Here is a 21,163-nt window from a genome sequence, read left to right as displayed (position 1 = left end):
CCCCACCAACACAAACTGTTGCACGAGCTCTCGCCCCAGAGGTCTTGACGATTCCCCCCACAATCATGCAACTGATGAGGGGATTCAACGAGAGGTCGCCTGGAAGCTCTTCTGGCGAAGCTAAGAAGGAAGGTATGCCCTACTACATGGGGGCCTTCCTGGCTATTGCACTCGATTGCCGCGCACAAGCAAAAACCAAGGCCATCGAGATGCAAACCCTTCAGGCTCTCAAGCGAGAGGTGGCCACCCTGAAGGAAGAAAAGCTGATGCTGGAGGATGCATACCGAGCCTCCCTAGCGGAGACCTGAAAAGTGGAGGAAGCGGCCACCCTGAGGCTGCGCGAGGCTGACCAGAAGCACGCCGACCTTCTGGGCTCCATGGCCCCTCTGCAGGCCTGAGGTGGCTAATCTGAGGGAGGTGGCTGAATCCTCTAAGGCCCTTGGGGTGAAGCTGAACGAAGTTGAGGGGGAGCTAGCTTCAAAGACAGAAGCTCTCAGCCTTCTCCAAGCTGAACATGACAAATCTCAAGCTGAAGCGAACAAGCTTCAGGTGGAGAAGGAATTCTTGGAAAAGCAGCTAGCGACCAAGGACTCCAAGATCGAGGAGTTGGAGAAAGCCAACCGAGGCCTCCTCGACGATATGGTCGGAACCTTTGATGAGGGTTTCAAAGAGGCTCTGGCCCAAGCCACATGTGAGAACCCAGGGATCAATACTTCCAACTGCGACCCTGGCAATCATATCGTTGACGGGAAGGTGGTGCCCCTCGACCTTGGAGAATGAACTGCCCTCAATAGACTTCTATCTTGCTTGTAAATTTGTATTTACAATACTTTAAACTATACTTGTAATTCTGACACTTAACTTTATTTGCTTGAATGTTATTCGAACGTCGCCTTTAAATTCTCGTGCGATCTCAACCTTCCTTGCACTTTTATCTGCTTCTGTTTTCTTTACCATATCGAATGTGTTACCCTCGATACATCTCTTCATCGCTTTTGGCTTTAACTCTTTAGGTAGCACGTGACCTTCTTCCTTACTCTTAGAATTTCTCTTGCCTTCTGAACTTGGAAAAAATTTTCAACTCGACCTTTACTTACTTGTCTTGAGTCCCCAGGTACTTACTGCGGAAAAGGCATTGCTAGCTTTATCATCGCTTAAGATTAAGAAGGGGGTCTCATCTCTTTTCTGGCCTCGCCATCGCTCCTAGGTGGGGAGGACTTTACCTGTTCGTCTCTAGGGCCTCAACATCGCTCGAGGGCGAGGGAGGACTTATCTGTTCTATGGCCTCAACATTGCTTGAGGGCGTGGAGGACTTATCTTACCTGTACTGGGTGTCCACGCTCGAGGAGAGACCTACTCTGGGTGTTCTCAGCGTGTCTAAACCCTCGGGACAAAAGTCACGCTTTTGGTGCCCACGCCCATGGAGAGGCCTATACAACAGCGTCGTATCGTCCATGAGGTGTCTAAAACACCAAGGCAACTTAGCCCTTATCTCTGTGCGCTTGGTGCCCACGCCTGCGGAGAGGCCTGGCACAGCAGCGCCGTATCGTCCTCAGGGTGTCTAAAAACACCAAGTGACCTGGTTCTCCACTGCTCCGTAACTTCTTACTGTCTGATGCCCACGCTCGAAGGAAACGCCCCCCGCCACTTCCTCGCGAGGTGTCTAAACATCAGACACCGGGGCTAGCTATTCATACCCGAGGAGGGGGTGTCTCGAAGGAATCCCTTAACCCCTGCTCAAGGACTAGGCGCCCGGATTATAACTTATGTCTAACATCTGACACCGGGGCTAGCTATTCATACCTGAGGAGGGGGCGTCCCGAAGGAATCCCTTAACCCTTACTCAGGGACCAGGTCACCAACTTGGAATTGTCGCCGCTTCACCTTAGAGTTGTACTGGCGCTCCACTCTTCTCTTCACGACCTCAGCCTTTATTCTCGCCTCTTCTCTGACCTCGTCTAACAGGTCTAGGTTTACCTTTCTTTCTTCATTGGATTCTTCTACCACAAAACCTAGGAAACGCGGAAAACTCTCGTGGATCTCTACTGGGATCATAGCGCCTGACCCGTATACTAGGCTGTCAGGTGTCTCCATGGTGGAAGATTGAGGAGTGGTGTGGTAAGCCCACACGATCCTTGGCACTTCTTCTGCCCACGGCCCTTTGGCTTTCTCTAATCTTCTCTTCAACCCCCTCAGCAAAACTCTATTTGCTGATTCTACCTACCCATTCGTCTGGGGGTGTTCGATTGATGCAAACACTTGCTTGATTCCTACCTCTGCACACAGCTTCCCCAACTGTTGGCTCGCAAACTGAGTGCCATTATCTGAAATGAGACGCCTTGGCACTCCGAAATGATACACAATATTCTTCCACACAAAGTGTTGTACCTTATGTGCAGTGATTTGGGCCACCAGTTCTGCTTCTATCCACTTCGTGAAGTACTCGATGGCTACTATCAAGTACTTCATCTGCCTTATCGCCAGGGGGAAAGGTCCCAGAATGTCGATTCCCCATGTGTGGAAGGGCCATGGGCTGTGAATCGATCCCAACTCCTCTGGAGGCGCCTTATGCCAGTCAGCATGCATCTGGCACTGCTTGCATCGTTGGGCGTATCTTACAAATCTTCCCTTATCGAGGGCCAATAAAACCCTGTGCGAATCACCTTCGAAGCTAATGATCTTCCTCCCACATGACTTCCGCAAATTCCCTCATGGAGTTCTGACATGATCCTCATACACTCCTCGCCACTCACACATGTCAGAATTAGGTGCGTGAACCCGTGCCTGAACAGCACTCCATCCACGAGAGTATACCTTACAAAATTCTTTTTTATCCTCTTTCCCTCTCCAGGCTCTGCTGGGAGGATCCCATCTGCAATATATCGCCTATAGGGTGTCATCCATGTGTCTCCCTCTTCCAAGGCACATACCTGCGTCTGGTTTTCTTCTCCGGGCGAGGCCACATATGTGCTAATGCGGGGTGTCCTTGCCGTATCTTGGGTCAAGGAGCGATGGCTCCTTAGCTTTCCTCTTGCTGTGCTAATGTGGAGAACATCCACCCTGTTATCTTCCACGAACCTTCGCGGCGCTTTGAGCGTTTCCTGGATGACTGTCCTCTGCCTCCCCCCTTGCCTGAGTTGGCCAGCTTGGCTAGCAGGTCAGCTCTGGCATTCTGTTCTCTTGGGACATGCACCAGCCAAAGGCGACGAGCGCTCTTTTCAACACCTGGACATACTTCAGATATGCCGCCATCTGCGGGTCCTTTGCATGGTACTCCCCAGTCACCTTTCCTGTGACCAACTGTGGATCACTCTTCACCACGAGACTCTACGTGCCCATCTCTTTGGTCAAGAGCATTCCAGCTATCAGCGCCTCGTATTCAGCTTGGTTATTGCTTGCTTTGAAGGCGAAGCGTAGGGCCTACTCGATCAGCACCCCGTTAGGTCCTTCCAAAACTATCCTCGCGCCACTCCCCTGTTGATTGGAGGACCCATCCACTGAGAGGGACCACTGTGATCCTAACTCCATCTCTTGGGCGCCTCCTGGTGAGAGTTCTGCGTAGACTTGCCCTTTGATGGATCCCCTAGGCTCGTACTGAATATCAAACTCGGACAACTCCACCGCCCAGCGAACCATCCTTCCAGCTACATCTGGCTTCTGAAGTACCTTCTGAATGGGGAGGTTTGTCATCACCACCACTGTGAAGCTGTGAAAATAGTGGCGGAGCCTCCTGGCCGAGAACACTACTACCAGCGCCGCCTTCTCCAACTACTGGTACCTCGACTCTGGGCCCTGCAAAGCCTTACTGACAAAGTAGATGGGCCTCTACACTTGGTCCTGCTCCTGGACCAGCACAGAACTGATAGCCCACTCAGTCACGGCGAAGTACAAACGAAGGGGGACGCCTACCCGTAGCTTGCAGAGCACCGGTGGCGTCGCCAAGTACTCCTTTAACTTGAGGAACGCTGCCTCGCACTCATCTGTCCATGCAAACCAGCTATTCCTCTTGAGGCACTGAAAGTAGGGGTGGCCCTTCTCACCTCCAGCAGATACGAACCTTGACAAAGCTGCCATCTGCCCAGTCAGCTGCTGTACTTCTTTCACTGAGGTTGGGCTCCTCATGGCAGTAATAGCTGCACACTTATCAGGGTTCACCTCTATCCCTCTCTCTGTCAGTATAAAACCTAAGAACTTACCTGCCTCAACCCCGAAGACACACTTCTCGGGGTTCAGCTTGAGGCGATACTTCGATATGGTAGCAAATAGCTCTTCCAGATCTGCTGCGTGCTGCCCTCTCTCTCGTGAGGTCACCACCCTGTCATCTACGTAGGCCTTCACGTTCCTCCCCAGCATGGAAGCAAGGACCTTGTCCATTAGCCTCTGGTAGGTGGCGCTTGCGTTCTTTAGCCCAAATGGCATCACCTTGTAACAGTAACTGCATGTCTCTGTCATGAACGTCGTTTTGCTTTCATCCCTGGGATGCATCTTGATCTAATTGTAACCTAAGAATGCATCCAAGAAACTCAGCATCTTGCAGCCTGAGGTGTTGTCCACCAATGCGTCGATGCTGGGCAGTGGGTATGAATCTTTGGGGCACGCTTTGTTCAAATCTGTGAAGTCGACGCACATTCTCCACTTCCCATTCGCTTTCTTCACCAGGACGACGTTGGCCAGCCACTCAGGGTATTGTATCTCCTGGATGTGCCCAGCACTTAACAACTTCTGCGTTTCTTCCTTTACTACGAGGCACCTTTCCTCGTTGAACTTCCTCCTCCTCTGTCGTATGGGGCGAACCTTGGCGTACATGGTGAGATGGTGGCACAAAAAGTCTGGGTCGATGCCTGGCATGTCTGAGGCGGACCATGCGAACGCATCTAGGTGGCGTCCAATCACTGCTGCCACTTCATCCTGCTCCTCCTGGCTCAACAAGCGCCCTAGCTTGAATATCCTGCCGCCAATTTGTCTCTCTACCACATTGTCTACCGGTTCGCTACCTTCACTCATAGTCGTCGCCTCATTGGCTTCTTCAGACGAAGCCTCCTCCGCTATTTTCTCCATGGGTGAGCCCCCCTTGGATACCTCTTCCATCGGCGTATCTGAAATGAGTGGTCGTTCAACCATCATGACCGCGCCTAATGTTCCCAGAATTGGCTGTGAGAACAGTGTGAGAAACCCCCCTTGGTGGAGTAAACTGCTCAGGCTCCTCTATGTCGCGCCATCCGTGGCGCAACTCCTCATTTGTGCGGTGGAGCTCTTCATTCCTCGCCTGAGATGTCGCGAGCTCCGCTTGCATGCGTTCTTGCTCCACTTTTGACGCAACCATCGCTTCCTGCAACCCCTGCACCATGTCCATGACCTGCTGCATGGTTAGGTCATCACTCCCTGCGCGTTTTGAACCTTGCCTTGTGGGTCTCATCTTTTGCGGTTTCTGGAAATCTTTCTGACTGTCGTGTAACTCCAAAGGAAATGAACTGAACCCAGAGCACTTGGTACAACTGCCCCAGGTTCGCGACGAACGGTGGGTCTTGGATAAGTCTTAGAGAAAGTGTCTTGAGAACTGGAAACTGAAAACTGAACTTGTGATGGGACTGACGTTTTAAATCGGCCCCACGGTGGGCGCCAAATGTTCTCGCCGGTTGACCGGATGCGTCTTCGTGCATGGCTTGTCCTCGTGAGCTAGGGCACCTTCGTTCTGCACCGTCTGTGAGTACCTGAAAAGAAGTGGACAAAGGGGCGCCCTCGCGGCCGTTTGCACTCCGACGATCAAGTCAGTTGGCGAGAAACATCAAGTGTGACACACCTCCATATCGGAACACCGTGACTGGATGCTCTGAAGGTGGTCAAAATAACTGCGTAACTAAATAACTGATGCCTTTTTCCCTAATTGCCAGTGTGTACAGTGGGTGTGCGAGCAAGCAACTAGAGAGTGTCTGTGTAAATCTGAGTCTCTCACTTTCCTCCCCTTGTCTCAAACGCCTAAAGCTCCTTTTAAACGTCTAAAGCATTTAAAGCGTCTTAAAGCGCATTTAAGGCGCTTAAAAACGTTCAACGCGTTTAAAACGTTCAAATAATTTAAAGCGTTTAAAGTGCTTTAAAGTGTTCAAAGCGTAAGCTAAATAAACGCGTACCTTAGCAAACTTTCAGGGCAACGTGTACACCCTGATGATTCGGTACTTACTGTCATGTGTTCTTCTGACTTGATCGATATTCTCTATGGAGGGCCTTACAGTGTCGTAACCCAACTTAAAGATAATCCATCGTGTAAGTCCTCCTTCCTCGAAGTGCATCTGGCGCAAGGGGAGACTTTTTGGGTGCCAACTCATGCGCCCCAACCTCTAGTCACTTGCCCTAAGAGTGTATCTATCTTTCTCTCGTACCATGCACATGGTTCACCCCTGGGCGTGGCCCTCTCATGGGTTGTATCTGTCCCAGGGGTCTCCCAGAGGTGGCGTGTTACTCCTTATTGGTACTAGAACTATGGCCTTGAAGCCACCTGTCTCTTTTCTTTATTACTGTTCTGAAGTACTGAGGCCTCTCGTGGTGTCGCCCCCTCCACGGTCTTTCCTACCCATGGGTATCGGGGGGTAACACTGTCGATGTCTCAATCTTGGCGACGCCTCAGCTTGGCAACGCCCCAGCTTGGCGACGCCTTAAGCGATCAATCTGTTGACTTTCTTTCTTAAGGGGTCCCACCATATGTTGACTTTGACTTAGCATTGACTTTGACTTTGACTTTGGTCAACGCCCGGGGACGGGACGGTACAATTACATTCTGTTTTAATATCTAAAAGCTCTTGTATTTGTTTTGGTATCTAGTGTTATATAGGTTATTGATCATGATCTTTCTTCAAAGCTATGCAAAGCAAAGGGTATTTGTCTCCATCAAACAGGGGGAGATTGTTGAAGAAGGATGAAGCTTCTTCTCTACCTAGTTTTAGTGGGTGTTTGATGTAGAAAATAGCTAGTTTGCTTTGAAGTTTGTAATGGGTTTAGATGATCTTGTATTTAGGCTTGTGTATGTGTAAGGTTGCCTTTTGGTACATGACATGCCCTAGATGCCTAGTCAAGGTTAGATCAAGCACTTGAAGTGGTTAAAGGTTTTTCCAAAAGCTTTTTAGAGTTTTTCTCAAAAATCAAGATATTGCACAAAAATAAATTTGTTTCTCTATAAAAGAATAGGTTTATTTTTGGTTTGCTGAAAGGATTTTCGAAAGTTGGTTAGGGCACCAAAGGTACAACTCAGTCAATTATTTCAGTTAGCTGAGTTGACAGTTTTCCTAAAATAAATTTGTTTCTCTGTAAAAGAATAGGTTTATTTTTGGTTTGCTGAAAGGATTTTGGAAAGTTGGTTAGGGCACCAAAGGTACAACTCAGTCAGTTATTTCAGTTAGCTGAGTTGGCAGTTTTCCTAAAATAAATTTGTTTAGTTTTAAACTGAATCTTTTGTTTTCATAACAGATTTTCAACTGTTTTTTGAAAAGTAGTTAAGAACTGTTTTCTATATAGAGAAAAGTTATTTTTTTTCACATGGAAGGGTGCTGAGCAATCACAGTTTAACAGAGATAAAACATTCCTTGTGTGAAAAAGAGAATTGAAAAGGTTTTGCAAAGGTTTTTCAATAGGAAAATACATGTGTGCTTGTTCTTAAAGAACCTTGTGCTGGATGAAGGTGTTGGTGTTGTCTTGAAGCAAATAGAACAACTGGTTTATGTTCTTGCATCATACTTTCAGGTGTAATCTTTCCCTTATTCATTCTTGAAATAGGTGTAAGTGTTAGTCACTCTTTGATAGTGTTTCTTGGAGTGCAAGGTGTGTTGAAATAGTGTTTTTCAGCCTTGCTTGTTGAAGTTCTTGTAGGGTTCAAGAACTGTTGTCTATGTTGTAATTGATTGTATATGTTTAGTGGATTCCACCTTGGAGTAAGTTGAACTGGACGTAGCTCTTGATGAGTGAACCAGTATAAAAATTCTCTCGTACTTTTCTTCCCATCCCTACATTTGTTTTTGGTTTTTGCTTAATTTTGTCAAGAACGAAATCTGTTCATTTGAAATCAAATTTGTTAATTTTGGGCTTAGTAAAAACTGTTCATCTTAATCTGGAAAAATTCTCTAATCATAAACAAATCTTTTGAATATAAGTTTGTAATTGAATTAAGAACTAACAGTTTTCTTCATAAAATTCATGTTAAAGATTCATTGCCTTTAAAGCTTTGTGTTGAATAATTTGATTGTTCTTTTGGTATAGTGTGTTCTTCAAAACTGTTAAAAGTGAACCAATCTGATTTAGCTATCTTTCACTATTTGATCTTAATCCCAATCTGGTGCAGTTCTGTTTGTGTCAGTCTGTTTTGAAGAATCAATCTATTCATTCTAAAATCAATCTGTTCTTTTACCTCTGATATACTGAAAACAGTTTGTGTTTGCGAAAATTTTATATGTTCAATTCACCCCTCCCCTCTTGAACTTAGACATTAATAGACCCAACACAGTCTATATCACATCTAGGTAACAAACAATTACAATGACACTAGACTCAAGCTTCAAAGCCTAATGTAATGTTTATTTTGAATCAGGGTATTGACAGCATGGTGCCAGCTTCCACAAATTTTGGAGTTGCAATCGCTGAATCACTTGGGTTTTTCTAAAAGATATGTGAGATGTTTGCAGGTATGATATTAAATACTACCTGAAAGTGTATGTACAGTGTTCAGTGCTATAGACAAAACCTCTTATTTGTTATGCTATGTATTTTCTCAACCAATATATTACTTACTACAAAGCTTGACAGATTTCAGAGGTTGTCAATAGCATGAAAGACATAATACATATCTGTGCACAACACAAAGTTGGGGTAATAAGTAATTTGCATGTAGTTTTTATGATGAGGTTACCCTATCGTGTTCTTGTTTTCAATTAATCTAGTTGTACGAAGCTGTTTGGAATTATATTCTTACATTGGCCATTGGCCTTGCCTGCAAAGTGTTTCAAACAATTATCCTCTACTAACAATAGCTTCAAAGCTCAAGATGCAATACATGCAGGAAATGGAGCACATGGCAAATGTTCATGGTCTACCAACTTATACAATCACACTCAATAACTTGATGGACTCTAACCACCCCAACCATATATTCATACTAAACCCTAAACCAACAAATACAAAACTCGTTTGTTCAACGATTAGACCATACAATTTATATGCTCTAACTTCATCACTGTGAAAAACATTTATCAATTTTATATCAGTGTGTCTACTAATAAAAAAAATACCAACAGTTCAGCATTCAAGGAAGAAAAGCTTCAAGAAACTCAAACTAAAATTGAATCATCAAACCATACTATTGTCACTCTAACAAATGTTGTAATATGACAATCCTAGTCAACCCTCTAGAACAACATCAAAATCACACAACATCATCAAAATCACACAACATCATCAAAATCACACAACAACAATGTTTCACTTCATAATCCATTGAATAAAAAATATATTACCTTTATCACCTAACCACCGTGAAAAGATATGGAGGGCGTCCACCAAGCTCACACCGAATGACGACGACGACGAACAGCACCACGAAACCACGGGACACGAAACCAATACAACAAAAAACTAAAAGAGGGAACAGTGCACTGGAGAACCACGACACCTTTGTGAAGAAGAAATTCAAAGAGGGAACAGTGCACTGCTGAACCACGACACCAAAGGAAGAAGAAATTGAAAAAGGGAGACTTCGGGTAAATGTAAATCCTAACCGTAATGGAAATTTGAACCAAATATTAAACATTTAAAAAAAATAGTTGGCCCCGCACAACATTTTAATATTAGTTTCTTTGCCACCTGGGCAGTTGTACACTGGAGCAATTAGATAATCGATTTTTCAACCAACATTTTCCATAACTCAAACACATCAAATTTCAATCAAAACATGCTAAACCATACTAGGCTCCCCAGACAGATGATTGCAGTCAAAAGGTTGTCAAGGGGATCCAGCAAAGGAGGCACAAAATTTAAGAATGAAGTGCTTTTAGTGGCCAAGCTTCAGCACACAAATTTAGTTATGCTACTTGTTTATGCTTGGAAGGGAGAGAAAGGCTACTTGTCTATAAATTTGTTCCTAACAAAAAAATTGATTATTTCATATTTGGTAGGTCTTAATGACTAATATATATATACCACTAGAACTATTGGTTGTATGGGAAATGTGATACAAAATCACTAGAGCTCCAAATTTTCATACCAGATTAGCATTCTAGAATTTAAAGTTTTTACTTGAATATCCCAGTCCAAATGTTTCAAACTGATTCGGACGGACTTGTATACTAAATTATACAAACTGATTTGTTTGGATTATATAAATCGATTTGTAAATAATAATATACAAACTAATATTCAAAATAAAATAAAAATTATTCTCAAGGATGTGTTTGATATGTCAAAATTATATGGAGGTGCAGGAAGGAGGCAATGGAGGTGCAGGGAGAATTTGTCTAATAGAAGGATAAAGTACCAAAAGGTATTCAAATAACAGAACTTGGATAGAAAAGTAAAACAGAATTGAAAAAGTGAAATAACTAATTGCCAGCAGTTTAAACAGTCAAGAGCAACAAATGACAAGATTTGGTAACTAGTGAGTTTTAAAATATATCAGAGGTTGATGGAAAAATTATGGTTAACTGAAAATGACAGTAGAAAGCTTAAGGGATAAAATAGATTAATAAAATGTAAAATAATATTACATATTCATCCAATGACAATATTATATATATATATATATATATATATATATATATATATTTTAATTTTACTGACATTTGCAATAAATGTCTTAAAAATCATTACAACAGTGAATTGAATTAGATAGTAGTGTAAAATTATCATAGATAAGGATTTAGTACGATTAAGAAACAGAATTTTGTACATTTAAAATGAAAAACAACTTGAACCAAAAGAGAAAGTGATGTACAGAAGTAATTATCTGTAAAATAAAAAAATCCTATGCAAAATGTTGTCCGGCATACTTAATGAAACAGTATAGAACATTCTTCCTCAAAACATTACAATTTCGAAACTTAAGACTTGTGGTTCCAAAAAGAGAAGGAAAACACTCTTCTAACTGATACCAAAAGAAGACAGAAAAAAACAAAGCAACATTAGAAATTCCATTCCATGATCCCAAGTCTTTCCAATTCATGCTTGATAGATTCTACGGAGGAATTCCCAATAATAGTTCAACATGTGATCTGTAGGTCTCACTCTATCCGACTTCCCTGTAACAAATATAGCATATGCATCTGCTGCATGCCTGATTGAAAAAGAATCAGAGTATCATCAACAACAGAGGCAAGAAAAGACATAAATATATATACACACAGAGCCAATAAAAGACACACATAAATATATATATACACACACACGGAAAGGGATCAAATCACAAATTTAAGTTACACACACCTACTATGGCACATTCATACAACCTCACCATGGATTGAATGTTCTTGTCACTAAGAAAATGACTACAAAAATTATATAATTCTAAATTACTTAATACTCAATTTATATTAATTAAGATAGTCATAATATATAATTCTTAAAGTGTATATTTTACTGATAAAGTCGAAATCATCCTCCGCAAGCGAGGCCGCTATATCTAGATGACATAAACATACAACACGCTCCCGACATACTTAATGACGCATGCTCCTCCCAATAATTAAACGCAGTTAGCAACAACATTACATTACTCCAAAACATACTTGAAACTACAGTTAAGGAGTACTTGGGCCTTCCTCAGAAATATAGCCCATAAAAATTGAGTATAAACAGGGAGGTACCCCAAGGTAAGGACTTCTGAACGTTTTTATTTTGAACATTCATCATTGTATAACACTAATTTGAGCATGGAGTGTTTTGAACGTTTTCATTTTGAACATCCATCATTGTATAACACTAACTTGAGCATGGAGTGTCATTGTAGGTACCCCGCTCCAAGGTCGAGAACCAAACGAATCCAAAACCGAGACAATAGAGGAGATCATCAGTTAGACTAGGAATTTCAGTTAACCAGTTGTTTTATAGGGTCAACCGGCCTTGTAAAGATATATATAATTTATGAACTACTTGATTACTGTCTTATTGCTAATTTTTTTCTAAAATTTGACACAATCAAGGTAATATGTATTATTAGTATATATAGCAGACAAGATGACTTACTTCCCAACCCCATGCAATTGAGTTACGTGAGTCCAGCTTTCGTCCAAGTATTCCTCAGAGAGACGCTTTAACATTTTTGCTCTTTTGTGTTGAAAACCTAATGTCTTTATTGTTTCTTCAATTTCCTCGCGTGAAACTTCTGTGCAAGATTTTGCATCTGGGCATAACTTGAAAAAGTCTGACACAATATTTTTTGTCTGCATTTTGCAAAAATAATCCATTAGTACATATAGATATAATTTCAACATTTAAACTACACCTAGTTGCCCATCTTAATTGAAAGGAAACTTCAAAATGCATTAGAGTTTTCAACAAAAGCAGAAGTTCAACTCTGCCAATAACCAACCACCGGTTCTAATGGTACAATTTTAATTGTAGAATAACAAATATGGAATGGTTTCATCAAGAGGGATTGACTAGGCTTCATGATTCCTTAATTTAACACATTCTCAAACAGTCACCTTACCTACCTAATTGACACTATTCACCATATATACCATAAATGACAGCATGTTTGGTTTCGCATTAGATCAAGTCAAACTCAGATTTATGAACCACATTCAAGTTGAGGCTACTTTGGATAAGTTTCATTTTTCACTTCAGAAACGTGGATCTAAGGCTGCAAATGTCAAACCAAACACACTAAATTGATGGATTCAATATCCAATTTCAGCAACCAATGTTAAAACACGAATCGGAAGAATACATGACCAGCACTCTTGAAGTATTCACCAGAAGAAAAGTACCTAAAATCTGCAGAAAGTGATATGTGACAATCCTGTTACGTGTAGACATCCAAACAAAACACTGGAAGAAAGCTTAGGACTTCGAATGAGTTTGGAAAGGAGGAAACTCTGAAGATTAGAGTAGGTAAGAAATTAAAACAAAGATTTCCAAGAAAAAACCGGCAGAAGAAGCCATGGTCTAAACTGCATAGTTTAGCTGAAAGAGATATACTAAAGTAAACACGCAAGACTGTAATTCGCTAGCACCTCTATGATTGAAATGAAACCCAATTTGAAGAATAAACTGGGATATAATAGAATTGATTGAGTAAATAATTAAAAGTTGACACAGTAAAAATGTGACTTAAAAGAACTCGTAGATTAAATGGAACATTTCCCATTCAAATGTCTTCCCCATAATATTGAAAATTCTTCGTTGACAGCAATCAAGCAAAAGGCCCTCAAGATATGAAAAGGATGGCATCTATATTCCTCTATACTCTATACACAGATCCATAAACTATTTTTTCTCTTTTGAAACATGTCAAGAACTTGACACCTGAATGATGATTTCATTCATTTGTTCAATGATCACCTATTTATTCAAGGCAACATGGCATCACTCATAAGAAATGGTGAATAGAATACAAGCACGGTTAGCAAATCTACAAGGTAGGAAGAGTGAAGAACTTATTAACAACCTAGCATCACCTTTTCACTTACAAAACTAATCCTTGTAAATTTATAAAGAAAATAGTACACACTCTTTTAAACACAATCTCTACTATTAACTAAAATTTATTGCAATTACAATTTTGGTCTTGCTGCTTATTTTATGAATATTTCCTAATTTTGTAGTTTCCAATAAATTTTATCAAATAGTGGGGTGTATTAGGAGTGTTAGAGAGAGTTGTTAGCACTCCTCTTTCAAGAAAGATGACTATGTAGGCTTAATTGTTCTTACTTAGATACAAAGATATTGGAAATATTAAGGAAGAAAATAATGGCTGACTCACCAAAACTACAATCACAATATTATTCAGCTAAGAATTATGATCTACGTATTGCAATAACAAGAACCACGTGTCTGCATTAAGAGGCTCTGTAAAAAAGGCCTAAAGAATCACTTGGGGAAAGTTATGATATGCTACTTGTCGAGCATATAATTGCAGAAGGGTGTTGAGATTTTATTAGGCCAGATTACAAGGAGATTTAACAGATTGACTGGGGTCCCCAAATTCAACATTAACTATACACAATCATATTATAAATATGGAATGTTAGCTAACTTCAAAGAGGAAAAATAATGCAACAGAACTCCATACTATATTGTGCATCAATAGATTTTAAATATTCCTTTCATGTGATAGGTATATACAAGTCACCAAAACTTGTGCAAATCTAGCAAGTCGCTAATAAGATGACAGGGGAGAACTAAATATTAATTTCAATGAGATTAGCATTGCTGAGAACTTTGAACTAACATGACTATCACTATAAAATTAGTCATCAGGCTTTTATTAGAAGCAACAATTCTACCACTCACCGCAAGATAAACCCTAATTTTCTTAGACCAAGTGAGAATAAAATATAATTCCCTAAGACCAAAGAGATAAAACATTAACGTCTAATCTTTCATTTCAAAGATGGCAATAGTAACCCCACATAAAATCATTTTAGAAAGGAAATAACAAGAACTATAGCCCTTTTTTTACCGTGTCTTTTATTGCAGATAAACAGATGAACTCACTGATGCCATATAACAGCTACAAATACAAGAGCTGGAAACATTTATGTTCCTCCAAATAGATGGACTTAAAAGCATATTATATGATGCCAGCTTTGGGCCAAGAGTAAAACAAAGGGCTAAAATGCAAAATAAACTATGCAAAAAATGTAAGATTACAGATGCTGTGAAATTATTATGCAAATAATTGATACCTGTCTACCAGAAGTCCGATTGAGAAGCATACAAATGACCAACACCCTCCAAGGGTCATGAGCATGATCCTCTTGAATGAGAACAGTCGCAGAGCGGGGAGGCTTCCATGTAATATCAGGAGTTTTTCTTTTGTAAGCCTCGTCCCACTTCTGAGAAGCAGAAAGATTTTTTTTAATTTCAATAGATTTTTCACTGCAACTAGATTTATTTTCCTCTGGTTTATCCTCCACGAAATTTTCAGTGGCATGTAAAGCAATAGATTCAAACTTGCTTCCCTCATCCAAAGGTTTCACGTCAATGTTCTTCCCACTATCATTATGAAAATAAGGGGAAACATATCTAATAGCATGGGCAACATTTTTCTGAACTAGAGGTTTTGATTTCACGCTCATCTTCCCACTATCATTATGAAAATAAGGGGAAACATATCTAATACCATGAGCAGCATTCTTCTGAACTAGAGGTTTTGTCTTCTTGGGTTTAACTTTACTAGTGGTATCTTTTCCATTCCCCTGCAGTTTATTGGAAATTGTTTTCTTCTTGATATTAATCAATCCATTTTCAATTACATTTCCATCCCCTAGCAGCTTATGTTCAAGGAGCATACCGCCAGTACAACATGATTCAGCACCAACCTTCTTCACATTGTTGCTTTGAAAGAAAGGAGAAACCTTTTGAATTTGAGCAAGCTCAGTTGTCCCTTCCGTATTAGATGTTCTCTTGCTTTCATATTTAAACATTTCAATTGGAATTTTATTTCCCAAAGTACAAGCACCCATTAAAGGTACAGAATCAATGTCACTTTCAAGCCCTTGGACTTTTACATTAACTGCCTTCTCCTTGTAATTCTGAAAATACGGAGAAACCTTCCGTACCTTGGCATGCCCCTCGGCTCTTTTCGTGCTGTTGGATTTTCTCTTCAATGATTCAATTTTAATGGTTTCAATTTCATTTCCAATTATTTGAGGTTCAACCTCAGAGAAATCTCCAGAACTAAACGCAACAGAATCAGCATGAACATGCTGTTTAACATTCTTCCCTCCATTATTTTCCATCAGTTTATCCTCCATGAAATTTCCAAAGATAGGTAAACCCATGGATTCAGACTTTATTTCCTTTTTCAGTGGTTGAACACTAAACTTCTTCCCACTGTCATTCTGAAAATAAGGGGAAACATATCTAACACCAACTTGGACTACATTTTCTGGAGCCATGGATTTCATATTCTTGGAATTAACATAACAAGCATTAGTGTCATTTCCATTCACTTGCAGATTATTTGCAATTACATCTCCATCCTCTGGCAGCTTATCTTCATGGAAATCACCACCAGTACTTGATAAGGCACTGAATCCAATCACACTGTCATAACAACATGATCCATAATCAACCTTCTTCCCATTGTTACTTTGAAGAAAAGGAGAAACCTTTAGATTTTGAGCATGCTTCACTATCTTGTTCTTTGCACATGTTCTATTACCTTGGAATTTAAAATTTTCAATTGCAATTTTATCACCAGAGTTGGCAATAGAATCAAAATCATTTTCATGATCAAGCGCTTCAACATTGACTGTTTTCTTGTCATTCTGAGAAAAAGGAGAAACCTTCCGAACCCTGCCCTGCTCCTCAGCAGTTTTTTTATTACTGGATTTTCTCTTTTTCTTGGATTCAACTTTAAGGGTTTCAATTTCATTTTCATTTTCATGCCATTCCACAAAGTCTCCAGAAGCAACTGGAAACACAAGAGGGTCAATACAACTATCAAGTACGCGTTCTTTAATTTTCTCCACCCCATGTTTTCCCTCCAGTTGATTCTCAATGGAATGTCCATAGATGGGTAAAGCAATGGAATCAGAACTGCTTTTCATATTCAACGAATTGCCTGTAATCTTCTCCACACTGTCACTATGGAATAAAGGGGAAACGTATTCAAAACAAAGGGCTGTATTTTTCTGAATCACAGACTCTGTCTTCATGAATTTAACATTTCTAGTTTCAGCATCATTTCCATTCTCTTGCAACTTATTTCTGAAATCTTTGATCTTCTTGAATTTAGTTGTTCCATTTTCCATTTCATTTCTATCAGCCCGCATCTTATCTCCAAAGAAGCTTCTACCAATACCCGGTGAAGCAAGGGATTCAATCTCACACCAACATGAATCAGCATCAACCTTCTTCTCAATGTCACTTTGAATGAAAGGTGAATTTTTTTGAATTGGATCATGCTCAACAATTTCAAGCTTCTCGTAACTTCCCATGCATTTGGATTTATTTTTTCCAATTGCAAATTTATCTTCATTCACTTCCTCCTTGTCTTGAACCATGCATCCACAAGTACCCATTGAAGCGACAATGTTATTATCACCATTATTAGGTGCTTCTAATTCAACAGTCTTCTTCACATTGTCATTCTGAAAGTAAGGAGAAACCTTTCTAGCATTGTCACTCTCAAAAAAAGTTTTCTGGCTATTAGATTTTTTCTTCTCGGATTTAATACCAATGGATTTGAATTCATTTCCATTTTCTTTCAGCTGATCCTCAAAGAAGTCTCTAGAAGCAGCAGATAAATAAACAGAATCAACATAACCTTCATGTCCCAGCTGATCAATCTGTACAGCACAACCATCTTCCTCCAGTTTATCCCCCAACAACTCTACAGAAGTAGGTAATGCAATAGGATTAGACTTGCTTTCCTTATCCAACGATTTGGCATTAATCTTCTCTGCACTATCATCATGAAAATATGGTGAAACATATTGAACACCAACTGGAACTGTATGTTTGTGAACTTCAGGTCCCATTTTCTCGGGGTTGAATTTACTGGTTGCAGCGCCATCACTATTCTCCCCCAGCTCCTCCTCAACTGAATTAACCTTTTCATCTACCAGCAACTTATCTTCAACAAATCCAATGTCACAGCCATAAAGCACAACTCAGGATCAATCTTCTCCCTGATGTCACCCTGACACTCACGCTTCTTGAGTATGTATTTACTGGTTTCATCATCACCACCTTTCTTCTTCTTCTTCTTTTTCTTGGATTTAATCTTTCCGTCTTTCAGCAGGTTATCTTCAATAAATCCAATGTCACAGCAATAAGACCACGATTCAGGATCAATCTTCTCCTTAATGCCACCTTGAGACTCACGCTTCATGAGTACAGATTTACTGGTTTCAGCATCATCACCACTCTCCCTCAGCTTATCCTTGACAACTTTTTTCTTCTTATTCTTTTCCTTGGATTTAATCTTTCCATCTACCAGCAAATTATCTTCAACAAATCCAATGTCAAAGCAATAAAAACACGAATCAGGATCAATCTTCTCCATGTTGTCACCTTGAGCCTCATGTTTAATTAACATGAAGTTACTGGTTTCGGTATCATCACCATTCTTCTGCAGCTTATTGTCAACCAATTTCTTCTTCCTCTTTTCCTTGGATTTAATCTTTCCATCTACCAACAGCTTATCTTCAACAAATCCAACGGCAAAGTCATCCTCCTGCAACTTATGGTCGACCACTTTCTTCTTCTTCTTGTCCTTGGATTCAATATTTCCGTCTACCACCAGCTTATCTTCAACAAATCCAATGTCACAGCCATCACAGCATAATTCCGTATCAATCTTCTCCCTGTTGTCATACTGAGGCTCACGCTTCTTGAGTATGAATTCACTGGTTTCAGCATCATCCCCATTCTCCCTCAGCTCCTCCTCGCCTGCTCTATTCTTCTTTACCTTGGAGTTTACCTCTCTGTCTACCAGCAACTTATCTTCAAGAAATCCAATGTCACAGCCATAACAGCACAATTCAGGATCAATCTTCTCCTTATTGACACCTTGAGGCTCACGCTTCTTGAGTATGAATTTACTGGTTTCAGCATCATCACCATTCTCCTTCACCTTATCCTTCACAGCTTTTCTCTTCTTAAACAAGAATCAGGATCAATCTTCTTCCTGTTGTCACCTTCAGGCTCGTGCTTTCTAAGTAGGAAGTTACTAGTTTCGGTATTACCACCATTCTTCTGCAGCTTATTGTCAACCAATTTCTTCTTCCTCTTTTCCTTGGATTTAATTTTTCCATCTACCAACAACTTATCTTCAACAAATCCAATGGCAAAGTCATCCTCTTGCAGCTTATGGTCAACCACTTTCTTCTTCTTCTTGTCCTTGGATTTAATCTTTCCATCTACCAGCAGTGTATCTTCAACAAATCCAATGTCACGGACAGAACAGAACAATTCTGGATCAATCTTCTCCCTGTTGTCATACTGTGGTTCACGTCTCTTGAGTATGAATTTACTGGTTTCAGTGTCATCACCGTTCTCCCGCTGCTCATCTTCAACTGTTTTCTTCTTCTTTTGCTTGGATTTAATCTTTCCATCTGACAGCAGCTTATCTCCAACAAAACGAATGTCACAACTACAAGAACACAAATCAGGACCAATCTTCTGCTCGTTGTCACCTTGATGAGGCTCACGCTTCTTGGACATTCTCTTCATTTCCGATTCGATCTTTTCAGTTGCAATTTCATGTCCATTCTCTTCACTGCCATAACTACAGGATTCAGCATCAACCTTCCGCTCAGAGGCACCAAGAGGCTCATGGTTCTTTGACCTTCTCTTATGTTTTGATTTGATCCTTCCACTCACAGTTTCGTCACCCTTCCCTTCATTGCCATAACAACAGAATCCAGTATCAACCTTCTTCTGGTCATCTCCTTGAGGCTCGTGCACATGCTTCTTCAGCCTTTTTATATCCCTTTTGGATGTGATCTTTTCAACTGCAATCTCATCTCCATTCTCTTCCCAATTGACCTGCATAAATTTTTCACGTGCCTTCATAAAAGTAAGGAAAAAGAGGGGGAAAAACACATTTTTTAAGAAGTCTCCCCCATTCCATAGCCGTTTTCAGATAAACAAAAGTTGTTCATTTTTATTTAGCATTACAAAAGAAGGTATCGTATTAATTAAGGTCACTTACTCCCTTCTTCCCATAGTCGTTCTTATTAAAGTTTGGAACTTTTTGATGCATTTTAGATGTCTTCTTCCTCTCGTTACTGCTTTTGTAACTTCCAATTCCCCTTTCTTCTTTAATCTTCCCACTTACTTCAATCACATGTCCTTCTTTCTGGGCAGGCAGCGCTAAAACGCACTCCATTCTCCTAAAATTCTCCTGCTATAACTAAAGACAAACCAAAGTCTGGGAAAAAATGTAAGAGTGTTAAGCACAATTTGCATCAAAGAATGCTTAACTAGGTCTAGGGAAATATGTGATGATCAGTTTCTTTAACTCACTCCACTGGTAAGCCTCTTCAGACTGTGAGGTAGGATTGGAGAGAGCCAAAATGAGAGGTTTCTGCAAGTCAGGCATGACAGAGTAGTTAATATGTAAAATTTAACTTGACATAAGAAATTACTATAAGCTAAAATCATTTAATATTGAATACCCAGAACCCAAAATCACGCATTCAATCAATATATCAGATAGAAAGCATGTAATGTTAAATAGCCAGAACCCAAAATTTAGTTTTGAAAAAGGAAAAAGGAAGTAACCCTGGAAAAGGGTTTCTGGTGTTGTTGGATTCAAGGTTGTGTATTTCTCCATTCTGCAACTACTCATATTCTCAAGAGCAACCAAAACGACCGCGCCACTGTTTCCCTCTTTCTACTCATAAAAAATATTTTAATGTATTTTTTGTCAATCACATTCATAATTCCTTTTTAATTGTTTTTCATACATTACTGTTAAAACGTAATATGAATTATATTTTAATAATAATATACCAGGGCTAAATTTTATGTATTTTTATTTTTTATTTTATTTTATATATGTGTAAATAAAATATATTTTATATTATATTATTATAAATTTATTTATATTTGTATTTTTTACATATCAACATATGTACAAAAAACAATTATACAACAGACCTTTCAAATTACTCATCAGTTTTAATTTTATATCTATATCTTAATATCTTAACTATCATAATATATTTATTAAATTATAATCATATACTATAAAAATGTGATTACGCGAACTGTATAATAATATATTTAGAAAACATAAATACATATGAATTTTTAAAAAATTAAAATATTACAGGAAAAATTTATATTAATATTTAAAATATATATATAACTAAATTTATGATAAATTAAAGATTATGTCCTAAGGTCATATATAATTTTTTTTATAAAACAAAGGAAATCTCAAACTAATGGATGCATCTTGCTGAATCGAGTCTTTCGGTATTGGGAGAAAATATTAAAGTATGTATCTTTA

The 21,163-nt window shown here is 39.8% G+C and overlaps 1 protein-coding gene and 1 pseudogene across 2 annotated transcripts; both read right to left on the bottom strand.

Annotated features, from left to right (window-relative positions):
* Positions 1–12,190: 12,190 nt before the first annotated feature.
* On the bottom strand, positions 12,191–18,768 carry LOC150023858 (uncharacterized; annotated as a pseudogene). Its single transcript, XR_016516341.1, has 3 exons — positions 18,748–18,768; positions 14,880–18,703; positions 12,191–12,410 (listed from the first exon to the last, which is right to left on the bottom strand). The product of XR_016516341.1 is annotated as an uncharacterized LOC150023858 (transcript).
* Positions 18,769–18,786: 18 nt separating this feature from the next.
* On the bottom strand, positions 18,787–20,460 carry LOC150023857 (uncharacterized). Its single transcript, XM_090296550.1, has 4 exons — positions 20,325–20,460; positions 20,173–20,233; positions 19,859–20,077; positions 18,787–19,692 (listed from the first exon to the last, which is right to left on the bottom strand). The coding sequence occupies exons 3-4, from the start codon at positions 20,033–20,035 to the stop codon at positions 18,787–18,789; spliced, it is 1,083 nt and encodes a 360-aa protein (XP_090152676.1). The 5' UTR covers positions 20,036–20,077; positions 20,173–20,233; positions 20,325–20,460.
* Between the last annotated feature and the right edge of the window lie 703 nt (positions 20,461–21,163).

Source organism: Phaseolus vulgaris, chromosome 10 (assembly GCF_051622355.1).
Source record: "Phaseolus vulgaris cultivar YP4 chromosome 10, ASM5162235v1, whole genome shotgun sequence".
Classification (NCBI taxonomy): Eukaryota; Viridiplantae; Streptophyta; class Magnoliopsida; order Fabales; family Fabaceae; genus Phaseolus; species Phaseolus vulgaris.
Note: the sequence above shows the minus strand (reverse complement) of the source record. Positions and strands in the feature narration are given on the sequence as shown.